The sequence below is a fragment of the Antedon mediterranea genome, chromosome 2 (assembly GCF_964355755.1).
Source record: "Antedon mediterranea chromosome 2, ecAntMedi1.1, whole genome shotgun sequence".
In the NCBI taxonomy this organism is placed as follows: domain Eukaryota; kingdom Metazoa; phylum Echinodermata; class Crinoidea; order Comatulida; family Antedonidae; genus Antedon; species Antedon mediterranea.
Genome location: NC_092671.1, coordinates 3,220,102 through 3,232,923, shown reverse-complemented (window position 1 = coordinate 3,232,923; position 12,822 = coordinate 3,220,102). Strand labels below are relative to the sequence as shown.

Sequence of the window (12,822 nt, the reverse complement as noted above, 5' to 3'; positions counted from 1 at the left end):
AAATACTGTTTTACATATTCGTTCTTCACACGCGACAGGCAGAAATAAATGCTAAATGTACACTAGATGGATCAGTATTTATTTTTCCTATAGTCACTTGGTATCCAGAATGAGATTGATAGTTTTTTTAAATAGTTTTTAAAAAGGTCATAAGAGGCTCCAAAAGTTGTTGGTGTATTTTCAGAAGTCTCTGCTATTGTTAAATGGCAATCAAACCTGCAGCGTACCGTTAGTACTGATATGGGATATTAAGACGCATTTACCGTTCCATACTATGACGTTCCATACTAATCGTCGCTAAGGATGCGATAAGTTCTTTGGGTGGGTATGTTCTCTCAGTTCCGCCAGGTATGTATTTGAAAGACAACCACCACTAGGCCTAGGCCTAGGCCATCCAAGTAAATTTAATAATTAGGCCTAGCCTAAATACTAGGGAAGGCATATCTCGGTGGCGGTATTGGTATGGGTTTATCTAGCTAGAGGGATCCCATCAATTCCAGAACACACACCACCACCACATCTGTCCTCCTCCTGTGCCACTGCTTCCTCCTTCTTGCCAAGAAGGTTAGGACCTTGCCATTTTATTGGTCCATTGGTCCTTAATTATGTGGTTGCACTCTTGCCTGAATTAATTATGCAGTGAGTGGCCTGATAATTATATAAAATTCTTTTATATTGTAGTAGCTAGATGTAACTATGACATCTACATCTGTGGAAGATTTGGTATTTAAAAAACCAAAAACAACCAACAAGAAAGTTGTAGTTAATGGGAAAATCAAATGTAAAAATCCGAAGCAAAAAAAGAAATCGAAACAAAGCAAGTTGTGCTATGATTCAAAAGAGGATAGGCCAAGTAGATGTTTTAATTTCAAGTATTGTACGAGATCAACATGTATACAAAAACCAGCCAGAAATAAGACTCGGTATCCGCCTAAATGTTCGGATGATTCTGCTTGTGAACTCCTTGAACCTTGTGAAAAGAAAACTAGAAAATGCAAAAATAAAAGTGCCACTTCCAGAATTCCACAGGAGCGCCTAGTCAGGTGTGTTCAAACAAACGTCACAAAGCAATCGGCCAAATCAAAAAAAGAAAATGTTGAAAGTTCAAAACCACAGAAATTGCAGAATAAAGACAAAATACCGAAGACTAGCGTGCGATCAAAGAAAACCAAAAGTAAAAATGAAACTACAAAAAAACAAGACTGTGTACCATCGAGAAATGGAAAACGAGATCGCCAATCAACATCATCAGATTCCTGCAGACCTGGGGAATCTCAGTCAAGTTCTCGATATGAGAAAAGTAGTAAAAAAAAGAAAATTACCAAAGTTGAGAAAAAGTTTTCACAGGGTCCCACAAAGTCTTCTAAAAAGGTTAAACCAGCGGAGCACGAAAAGGTGGGGACCAGTAGGGACCTGCAATCTGACCCAGCGTGTTTGAGAGGTTTGCCGTCGGTAAATGAGGGAGGTATTTCTTCCCCGTGTTCATCGGACTGGGAATGCTACGATGATGATTCGTTCAATTGGTGCTTTTCTAGCGATGACAGCGATAGCGATGATTTTTGGAGAGATGTAGAATCTAGCGAGTCCGATGATTTTCATTGGATGAACTATCTTTCTGAAAATAGTGCAGAAGATTCAGATATAAGTGAGGATGATTTAATATACAGGTACATAAAATTTTAAATATTTAATAATCCATCCATTATTACAAAAAAAAGCAGTTTATTTGTCAGTATTTATATAGTTTGTAATGTTTTTGTTTTCTATGTATTTTTACTTAAAAGTTTGATGTGAACGTGTACTATTTTCCATTATAATAAAATTTAGACAACATAAGTTTAATCTTGAATCTATATAATTTGTCTATGAATTCCTGAAAATTCAATTGAACGGCATACAAAGATATGGTTAAAACTTTAAATACAAATAAAATGCTGATTTTAATTAATTTTTTTCCTAATTCAGGTAATAATGCCAAAAACACAATTTAATCCCTACAAACTGTTTATATTTTGTTTATTTAAATTTTCTTTAACCAAAGACCTCATCATTTATTTGGTAAACAACTTTGTTTACAGTATATCTGAAGACTATGTTGAAGATGCTCGTCATTCCAATATCTTATTAGGCTTACTTCTTGCGGAGGAGTTTGGTGATGATGACTTCATTGAGGTAATGTATTGATACAGTATTGTATTGACATAATCATGCTAATTGGAACACAAAATCTTCTTTTCAGAGGTTCAACCTTCTTACTTACCATCTGTTTGTAGTCTAACCAACAAAGATGCAAAAGTTGTAGAGAGACAAAAAAGATTGTAAACTTTATTTCTCTGGCACCAACCCTACCAAAACAAATTGATTTGAAATGCTGAAACAATATACTAATTTTAGATCTTTCGCTAAAAAATGAGATGGAACTGATGTTCAGCACATAATGAGCAACACTGTACCTGTAATTTGCCCACAAAAAAAATGATAGAAAGAGTCAAATTGGGAGATGGCATCCTTGACCTTGTAACTAATGTGTAAAAAAAACCAATTTATTTGTACTTTTTAGACTTTACTACTACTGCTGGCCTCTCATCCTGAGCTTGAAGATGATAAAGCGCCCTCTCCAGCTTCAGACGTGACTATCTCTGCACTTCCTACCGTCATGGCAACCAAAGAAACTTTAAGTATGTTTAAATAGTACTGCCTAACTATAGGGAGAATTTCTTCTGTTGAAAATTACCCCTTCTAATGTCAATGTAAAACTTTCCATTGGGTACCACCTTTGTTCCTAACCTTGTGATATTCCCCCCAATAGTAGACACATTTATTTTTACCATTTTTTGTATTTTGTGGTATACATTGTGGTATTTATTTAAACTATATTGTTGTAATATTGTATTCTAAAATGTGCGATAATTTATAAAATATTTATTCAATAAGTTTCATCTTGAAATTGTTATCTTTTTCTTTTATTACTTACAGGCAAGGAAACATCATGTGCAATATGTAGAAGTGATTACGATTTGAATGAGAAGCTGACGCAGTTACCCTGCAAACACATGTTTCACCGTATCTGTGTAGTAGCCTGGTTACACAAGGTAAGGTATTATAGTGGTGGTGGTATTCTTTCAGACCCTTCAATTCAAACAATAATTGCAAATATTTCCTCCAAGTGATCTATCTCCTGCTTTAAGTGCAATCTGCCCCATTCATCCGAATATTAATAGTTCTCCTTTACAATTTAGACTCTATTCTAGGTCCTCTGAATTGGCCACTGTCTCCCGATATTTTCTTTTCTTCTGGGACCGCGTGCAACGCGACTCTACAGCTCACTATGTCGGTCAGTTGGTCGGTAAACACTAACTTGAGCACGCGACTGCAGTCATGTATATGACCTTGTTAGAGATTGTAATACATTTACTATTAGGTTTACAGTTATAAAAGAAATTTATTTTCTAAATATGTTTTTGTCTGGTATTGCAGCTTCTAATTTCACTGCAGTTGTTCAAAATGTGGAATATTCTTGATGTTATAAAATTTTTTTTAAATAATAATAATGATTTTTTTTTTTATATTAGTCTGGAACCTGTCCGGTGTGCCGGTTTCTTCTCACAACTGGTGACAGTGAAGATGAAGATGACTAAAACCAGTTTCAATTGAATTAAAAAATAAGCCGTTGAAATCTAAACAATTGAGGTAAATTAGGCAGACAAGTGACCCATTGACCACTGCTTACTGCCTTATTCAATCAAAAGGACAATAATGGTCACTCTTGGGCCCGAAGAACAATAGATTCTGGCCACAGCATTTATACGACTGTACCAGGCATGATAGGTACCCATGCCTGATTCAAATAATGTCTGAAACCAGACCATGTTTCCATGGGATAGCATTTGTTGTATTTATGTATAAATGCACTATATTCACTTAATAATAATAGAAATGGATAAAGCTGTTTAAAACCAAAGCATTTATAGGATGAAAAGTATAAACAGCAATAATTAATTCATTGTAAGGTTGGCTTGTCCGACCTCTTATTGATCACAAGTTAAGACACACCTACCATATTGTTCACAGATGTATAATTTTGATTATATCTATACAGGTTAAATCCAAAAGTTGAAAACAAAAGTTATGTTGCAAGTAAATAGTTTAAAATTTAAATGTTGTGTTACTTTTGTTAAATTGTTAAAAATCAAAAACCAAATACCAAATCATATATCTGTTATCGTTGATAATTTAATAAAATTTACAATTTCAATTTTGTGTGTATGATTTATTTGCTCATGTTATTCATGTATTCAAGTTGTTGAATTTTTGATTTAATATTTTTTGTTTAATAATACATTGAAATAATACAGATGACACATTTGTCTTATTTGTTGACTTTGACAAAGTTATTTTATTACGTACTGTACATACAGGTGTTTCACAATTTACATAAATATGGATAATTGCACCAGCAAATATTTAATCACTAAAACTTTTCTCAAATAATTAATATTAATTACAGGTATGATTATAATTAGACATGATTACAATTGTGTTTGATATAATTGGACCATATAAAAGCATCAGACAAAATGGATTTGATAATTTTATAAACAGTTTTCTATAGAAATTGGACTGAAACATTTTTACACAAAATTGATTTTATTTTAATTTAACTACAATTCACGATATCTGTGTGTTGTGTTGTATCCAAATTACAATCATTATATTGTAACCTACAAATACACTTTTATTCACTTAATACGCCTTTTATTCACTTGATATATTACAGTATTTACATATACACATTTGTTCTAGATGGTGGTAGTGTAAAATGAGTATTTAACTTTATTTCTACTTTTTTACTTAAGGTAAGTTAATAAAATTAATTGAGTAAGGTGAAGCAAGTACTGTTGACATAGTCAATATTGGTCCTGATATCTGTGTGTTGTGTTGTATCCAAATTACAATCATTATATTGTAACCTACAAATACACTTTTATTCACTTAATACGCCTTTTATTCACTTGATATATTACAGTATTTACATATACACATTTGTTCTAGATGGTGGTAGTGTAAAATGAGTTTATTTCTACTTTTTTACTTAAGGTAAGTTAATAAAATTAATTGAGTAAGGTGAAGCAAGTACTGTTGACATAGTCAATATTGGTCCTGAAAATGTTATTATAATACTTATTTAAACATGCAGCAATGTAGTAGAATTAATGAATTCATTTTTAATTATGGGTACAAAGTTTTAATCATTAAATTGTACATAATTGTTAATTTATGTATCGAAATTACTATATTTTGAATCATGAGAACAAAGCAGGGATATTCGGAAGTGTTGCAAACACGTATTTACCAAGAAGGACGAGCCAGCTCCAGCCCCTCATTTCTCAAAAATGGTGTGGTCAGCCTATTTAAAAAACATTCAGAGTTCGTAGGCATAGTTACTAAAGCACACAATAAGGAGGTCAAAGACTTCTCAATAAAGAGAGTACAATTTTTTCTTCAAAATGTTTCATTTAGGTCATGTGTAGAATGACTGTTAGACTCCATAGCTGAAAAGTGATATGGTCAACAAACTTAATCCCCATCGTCCAATTTAAACTCGAACCCTTGACTAGTGGCTTGTGCTATGAGTCTCTGGCTATCCAGTAAAAATGTACTATAAACAATATGACTGTTTTGTTTGGCTAGTTGCAGCATGGTCCTGTCAGACACTTTATCGCAGCGCATCAAGCCGAGGTACTTGAGTCTCGCACACATAGTCGATATTGAGATTACGCCCTCATCCGTGATTTCCTCGCACCAACCGACGTCAACATGTTCCAAGTTACTTGCATATTTTCCCAGACTGAATAAAGCTGTAAAAAAGTAAGATTTTGTTTTTTCTTAATTGAGGCATATTTATGCATACATGGCATGCCATACCATACTAATAAAATTAAAACATCCACGCCACCTTAAAATATTTTTAACAATTTTTTCTTTGAATTATTTATTTTAAACATTTTTACCAGTTTAAAAAAAAAACAAATGTCACTGATAGGAAATATAAGAGCCTATAGACTTACAGGTACAGAAGTAGTTGGTATTTGGCTATAAGGAAATATCTTGTACTTTTGAAGATTTGAAACCAGAACCTTAATATAAGCTTATTAACCATTTTTTTATTCCACAATTAAAGCAATTTATAGTAGTCACAAATTATATTATACCTGCGTCTGTTAGCTTACAGCCCACCAATAATAATTTCTTGATTTCTTTAGCATAAATGGAAATATGTTGAATACAGTCATCATCAATAGTGTGACATAGGCAGAGGTTCAACGTCTGAATGTGCTTACAATGGTCTATAACATACTTGACAGCGTGAGGGCTCACATTCTTATTGTTACTAATGTCAATGTTTATTAAAGTTGGAATCTGTAGAAGAAGAAAAAAAGATTGAAATAAGTAGCTAAAGAAACTACCACAATTGGTATACTATATTTTATTAACTGATACAGGGCTATGTAGCCACCAGTATGGCTGGTATTTTTTCAACCTGAAGCCTTTTATAACCTCCACAGGGGATTGTTCCCTCTTGTGTCGAGAATCGCACCACCATCAATTCTCATGGCTATGGCAATGTGTTAAATAATTTTTGTACTCCAATCGTGTTGGTTTAGTATTTTGTGGATGTTTGAAATACAATAGAGACACCTTTGCGGCATTGTGCTCAATATGGGTCTCCTCAATAGGGGAACCCTCTGAACAATTGGGTCCTATGAATAGTGGGGCCTCCTGTACAGGGTTGTCTCCTGAGTGGTTCCCCCTCCTGAGTATGTCCCAAACTCTAGTCTGTAAATGAAAAATACTCTATACTAAAATAGCCAAAATATATGGGGTACAAATCAAATTTATTTTGGTCCCAGTATTTGTAAACTCAATTATTCCACAAACTTACTTTTGATAAATGGAAGAAACCATTTATTGAAAGGGAACATTTATGTATTGTTATAGAGTGAAGAGACTTGCAATGAGAAGATAGAGCTTCAACTGATGCGTCCGTCACCTTTCAAGAACAAAATTTTATTTCACTTTCAAATATCAATCAATTAATCAATTATACTGTGTTATTTTTTTAAATACTTTATTTTAACTTCATTTATAGAGGGTGACACTAAACAAGGGGCCCTCATGATGAGTGACTGTGTGTGGACTTGTACACCGTTTTAATCCCTTACTTGTCTAAAAAGATATACTATGTTCTTTAAAGTGCACATGAGCCAGATGTGTACACTGGATCTACAGTTAGTCCTTTTCTGAGAAGACTTGTCCTACCACCAGAACCATGGTGCAAGTTAGACACTTGCCGATGTTATGGCTAGGTATTATGGTTCCACTGTTTTAACCGCTTGGCCATCAGGAAAAAACCTTTTGTTATATATATATATATATATATATATATACAGTACTGTGATATACTGATCAAACCTGGTTATTTTCTTGGAATGTGATAAGTTCAATGTTCGGACATTTGATGGCAAGAACTTGTGTTGATTTATCTGTTATTTGTGTACACTGGTTCAATTTAACTTGTTCTAGTTGCCTACAGCTACAGGCAATCTTGAAAAATAAAACAAGAAAAATTACTGTTTAATCACAAAGTGTAATCCCACCCTCCAATGTTCGTTAAATTTCATACTCAGTCCTTGGCAATCAATACTGTACCTTTTAATTTTTATTATTAAAGTGACTAAAGGTTTCACACAAAAGTATTACAGTACAAGTTTTTCTACTCTTTTAATAAATGGTATCAATATGAACTTTTTTCAGTTCTGTTTTACTTACCCTCTGAAGGGCGACGTCAGTTAGACCGACAGAACCCGACAAGTTCAACTTCTTTAGCCGATGACAGTGGTCAGCGATAGATGTGTAACTCATGTCTGTTAACCTTGAACATCTAAAGTATTAAGATACGCATATAAATTAAAATTTATTTTAAAATGTATTCATTTTTTAGTTTTGATTAATTTGTGCACAATACATATTTGAGTACATTTTTATATCGAGTGTATTTGTGCTGAGGTGGCCAGGACTACTCACCTAAAAGGTCTTTGTCTAGACTAATTAATAGTGTTTGACACCTACCTAAACTTTGTTTGCTATATACATCTTTGATACTGTACTTACTGTAATAAATGCAAAATCCTTAAATTTGAACATTTAGTGAGGACAGACGATAATCCGCTGTCCGTAACGAGACTGCAGTCTGAAAGTAATATTGACGAAATGTTGTTGCTAAGCGATGTGACACGATCCAGAATGCAGTCTGTGATTCGTAGATACTCATGTGAATCTTCTAACCTGATGCTACGCCAAAGATCCGGATCTTTGCTAATACTGTACCAAAGTTTGCATACGCACGCTGCATGATTTAAAATATCCCGCATTTTTAACATCGAAAAAATGTGTACAAGAAGACTTCGTGGCAGATTGTTTATAAATAATACTTCATCTGTTATATTTTTATTTTCAACGTTTGATTTTGAAGAAAGTGAATCATTTACCACTGACTGATTTAGTCTGCTTTCAGTTTTACCGCCATGTGCGTCGTCGTCTGTCCTTTCTAAAACAACAATGTCTGTTTCATTAGGAATATCTCCTGGTGGTAATCTCTTAGATCTTGATGTACAGTCCATATATGAGTATCGACACAGTTTGTTCGGGTTTAACCTATCATCCACCGACCCTTGAGGCAGTATCCGCTTTTCTGGTGATGTATCACAATTAGAAGTATTTAAAGACTGAATGGTTAATGAGCCAACGTCACATGACTTATTAGCATATTTATGAGGGAGAGTTTTGTCCTCCTTGACTGTACTTCCTCTCTCCGTCTCATTTCCTTCCATTATCAAGTCTTGCTTGTCTGGTTTCATCATTCCTTTTACTCTTATACTTTTATTTCAATGTGATCTTGATATCAGAATGTAGTGACATCACAAATTGCTTTGTCATTATTTGTAAGAATTCATTCATGCATGATAAGAACATAAGTACTGTATCTGAAAATTAAACAATATATTTTAAATAATAAAACAAATAATTTGTTAAAACAACAGAAATCAGATAATTATTATAGTACTGAACTACTATAAAACAATTTTAATAATTTTAATTAAGCATATAAGTCAGAAAAGAAAAACATTTAAAAACTTTATATATTTGAAATAAGTAAGATACAGTAAATTGTAATGTTATGGAAACATTATTTAAAAACAAGTTTTTTGTTGAATAGGCCACTTTATTTTATTTCACTTGGATTAAAACAATTATTTACCTGATAAAACCGTACTCTACTGAAAAAAGAAGTCAACGAAAGCTCATTTTTTTAAATATTAAATTTAATAACTGTTATTATCAATTCCAGTATGTTTTTATAAAGTGAATAAACTTATAAAATGGCTTACTGTAAAGTTTTTCATGTTTTTGAAAGAAAATACATCTTGGCTTGTGTTTAGGGATCCAGTTTTTTTTTCTTTTCTTTTACACTTTAAATGCATCACCGACTACATTTCGTTCATAATTAAATTTGGTTTCTTCTGTTTTGCTTTGCTTGAGCAAATGAAATTTGTGCAAATATATAAATTAAGAACTGTTTTTTTTTTGGTTAAAATATTTTTTAAAATCTGTTAAAATCTAAAAAGGGTGGAGCAATAGGGGATTACCTAGAGTTGACCACAATTGTTTAGAGTAGGTGTACAATGATTAAATATAAAATATCATGATGACAATTGGTATAATGATACTTATAACATTTACAATTTAGCTGACTCAGCATGAAGTTTTACTATAACACATGTTAGAGTAAACAAAAAGAAACATAGATTAGTGTATAATCAAAAAGGATTTCCCCTAAGATATCAAAACAAAAAGACTATCGATATTTAACACTACACATTGTTCAGAGCCTCAATTTAGTTATTATAATATTCTTTATTATACTGAGTGACCTGACCAAATCAAATCACTTTATTTTGTCCTTATTAAAATAAAATATTTTGAGTGTATTTCATAGTATAGTACATAAAAACATCTCTTCTGTCAAAGAGTGGTCTCCCAGAGGGCCCAGTTATGATAAGTAACTGTGTGTGACTGTGGCTGTATGACCTACAGTACTACTGTACACTGGAGTAACCCCCTACTCGTCTCAAAAGATAGGTTCTTTGAAGTGCACACCAGATGTGTACACTGAACCTTTATATTCTGTATCCGAGAAGACTGGTTCTACTAACAGAACCATGGAGCGAGTGAGCCTTGGATCGTTGCCGATGTTATGGCTATGTATAAAGGCTTGACCACTCCCTCACTAGTTGCTGTGAAGGTAATCTTTCAATAAAGTTTGGTTCCCACTTAGAGGCGCAACGCAAGGACGTTGTACGCGCAACACAAGTAATTTAACCAATCATATTCACAAGTGATGGATTATTCGAACTGTCGCTTGTCATTGGTAAATTTGCTTGCGTTGTGAGATTACATCCATTGCATTGTGTCTTATGGGAACCAGGAATATAGGGCCTGGTGAGCAAATTACATTCAAAACAAAATCATATTTTTAAATATTTAGACATAGTAATCATAGTTTAATCAACTAATGAATCAATTATTTTATTGAATTATAATTTGGTTTCTATGAATTAACTCTTTTAAATTGTAATGCTTGCTTTGGTTTGTGAAGTTAAAGAAGTTTTGAAAACCAGAATCACCTGACCCAAAAAGTGACTATATAAAAAAGTAATTCACAGCTGGAAAGAAGTTTACTTCAATTAGTAAATTGTTTTAAAGTTGGGCTTAAAAAAATATATGTAAATTTAAATTAATCCAACATGCATTCCCTGATGGCTAGTGTATCTAAATTGGGAATAAAGTCTCCTGAATAATTAGTAAAATATTTAATAGAAAAAAACAAGCAGAGGAAAATGGGATTAAATCCAAGGAAACATAAGTTATGATAGGATTATATACTTGCTGTGCAACCCATATTAGCATTTTCACTTTCACTGTTAAGTGTTATCTAAACAAATTGGAATAACTAACAGTAATCTTTGGAATAACAATTTTACATTTATTTTACAATTTGTAGCCGATTATCGGTGTCTATATTTCGTCCAGTATCGCAGCAAGTTCTGTGATACAGTACACATATGTATGTGATGGGCTAACTTATAATATGTCTGGTTTTATTTTTATTTATGAAAGTTTGGAGACAAGTCTCCAGTATTCTGATTAAATGTGTTTTAAATGCTAAATTGGGACCTCAAGAAACTGGTTTCGGGAGATTTTTCTGAATGTATTCAGCAGTACAAGTGCCGTCCACGTGTTAGAACAATAAAATGATAGCACATGGAACAATGACATTCAGTTTACTCTGTCTCAGGTTTAATCTGACTCATCTCAGTGTATTATATTTTAACAATAGAAAAATAAGTGTACAGTAGACACTTGAATTTCATCTCAATGTGTACCACTCACTGCTGTATGACTATGGTGGTACTTATTGTCATGATTTCTATTATGCTATCAAATGGGATTTGTTTGAAGTTTAATTTTATGACTCATCTAAAAATAATATTTACCACTTTTTTTTATTATTCAGGCTTGATATAATACTGTCTATAGGGTGCAGATGATGTGATAAATTAATAACTTTTTTCAACTCTCATTATAAACTGTCCTTCCATAATCATGCTCTTTAAAAATTCTTATTCCCAGCGGTCTTTTTACTACAGTTGACAAGAGGACAGTAAATTACATTTTTACTGTTCCTCCACTCCTTTTACTGGTCAAAGAATATACTGTATGGGCCTATAAATAATAAAAATATTAAAATCACGACACTGTGTTGCGTCAAAGTTCACCTAAAAATTTACATACATCGTTATCATCATCATCAAAACTTTAGCTGCAAATATCAATGGTATTTAGTAGGTTTACGAACATGTTTGTAACAATTCACATAATTCAGTAACATCAAACACCATTCATCATCTTGACACTTTTTTTTCAACTTCTCAAGCTATCCATAAAAAATGTTTTGGCTGCTGCCCATAGTTTGCGGAACATGTTAAATGTTTCCTCCCATCACAGTAAAGTGCCTCCTTACTTAGGGGGGATTGTCAGTCTCAATAATATATTAAAAATTAATAATATATACTAAAAGAAAGGTAATAAAAATATATAAAAATAATTATATTATATAAAATACAATATACAGTATTTATGATTCAAAAAAGGATTTTCCATTAAAAAAAAAGATGATTCTCATATTGATTTATGAAGGATACTAAAATATTCCAGCAGTGCAGTAATATTAATAATGTACTAACCTAACCTAGTTAGGCCTAGCCTACGTACTACTTTACTATTATAGGCAGGAGGGTGGGTGGTATAATTTGACCCAGCTAGAGAAAGCTCGTCACCCACCACCAGCCACCTCACACTTTTTTTTGGCAGGTGGCAGCCTACCGTATATGTTTTCTTTTTAAGTACTTCTTGGCGTCTTTTGGTAGGCTAGGCCTAGGTTTATCTTTTATTAGAGCATACCTGGTCTATATTATATTATTAAATCCTATCTTTATTTCATTTAGCCTACCTGCTTTACAAATTGCTAATAATGTAGATGCTAAACTAAACTCCGTCCAGAAAAATTCACACACAAATACGCCATCCTTGACATTTGGTCAAAGTTCAAATCTTGTTTACTTTTTTTTTTTAAACCCGGAAGTTTTCAAAGGCCAAGGTGACCAGGAGTTCGCGGCGACAGAGCTCGAGCGCGCGGCCCGG

The 12,822-nt window shown here is 32.9% G+C and overlaps 2 protein-coding genes across 2 annotated transcripts; one reads left to right on the top strand and one right to left on the bottom strand.

Moving 5' to 3' along the window:
* Positions 1-311: 311 nt before the first annotated feature.
* On the top strand, positions 312-4,193 carry LOC140040075 (uncharacterized). The gene is made up of 6 exons (XM_072085749.1): positions 312-348; positions 682-1,667; positions 2,079-2,172; positions 2,561-2,678; positions 2,977-3,092; positions 3,573-4,193. Exons 2-6 carry the CDS (start codon positions 697-699, stop codon positions 3,636-3,638), a joined length of 1,365 nt encoding a protein of 454 aa, XP_071941850.1. The 5' UTR covers positions 312-348; positions 682-696; the 3' UTR covers positions 3,639-4,193.
* Positions 4,194-4,383: 190 nt separating this feature from the next.
* Positions 4,384-12,719, bottom strand: LOC140040074 (F-box/LRR-repeat protein 17-like). The gene is made up of 7 exons (XM_072085748.1): positions 12,632-12,719; positions 8,173-9,044; positions 7,831-7,942; positions 7,474-7,605; positions 6,944-7,051; positions 6,213-6,420; positions 4,384-5,858 (listed from the first exon to the last, which is right to left on the bottom strand). The coding sequence occupies exons 2-7, from the start codon at positions 8,919-8,921 to the stop codon at positions 5,578-5,580; spliced, it is 1,590 nt and encodes a 529-aa protein (XP_071941849.1). The 5' UTR covers positions 8,922-9,044; positions 12,632-12,719; the 3' UTR covers positions 4,384-5,577.
* Positions 12,720-12,822: the final 103 nt, after the last annotated feature.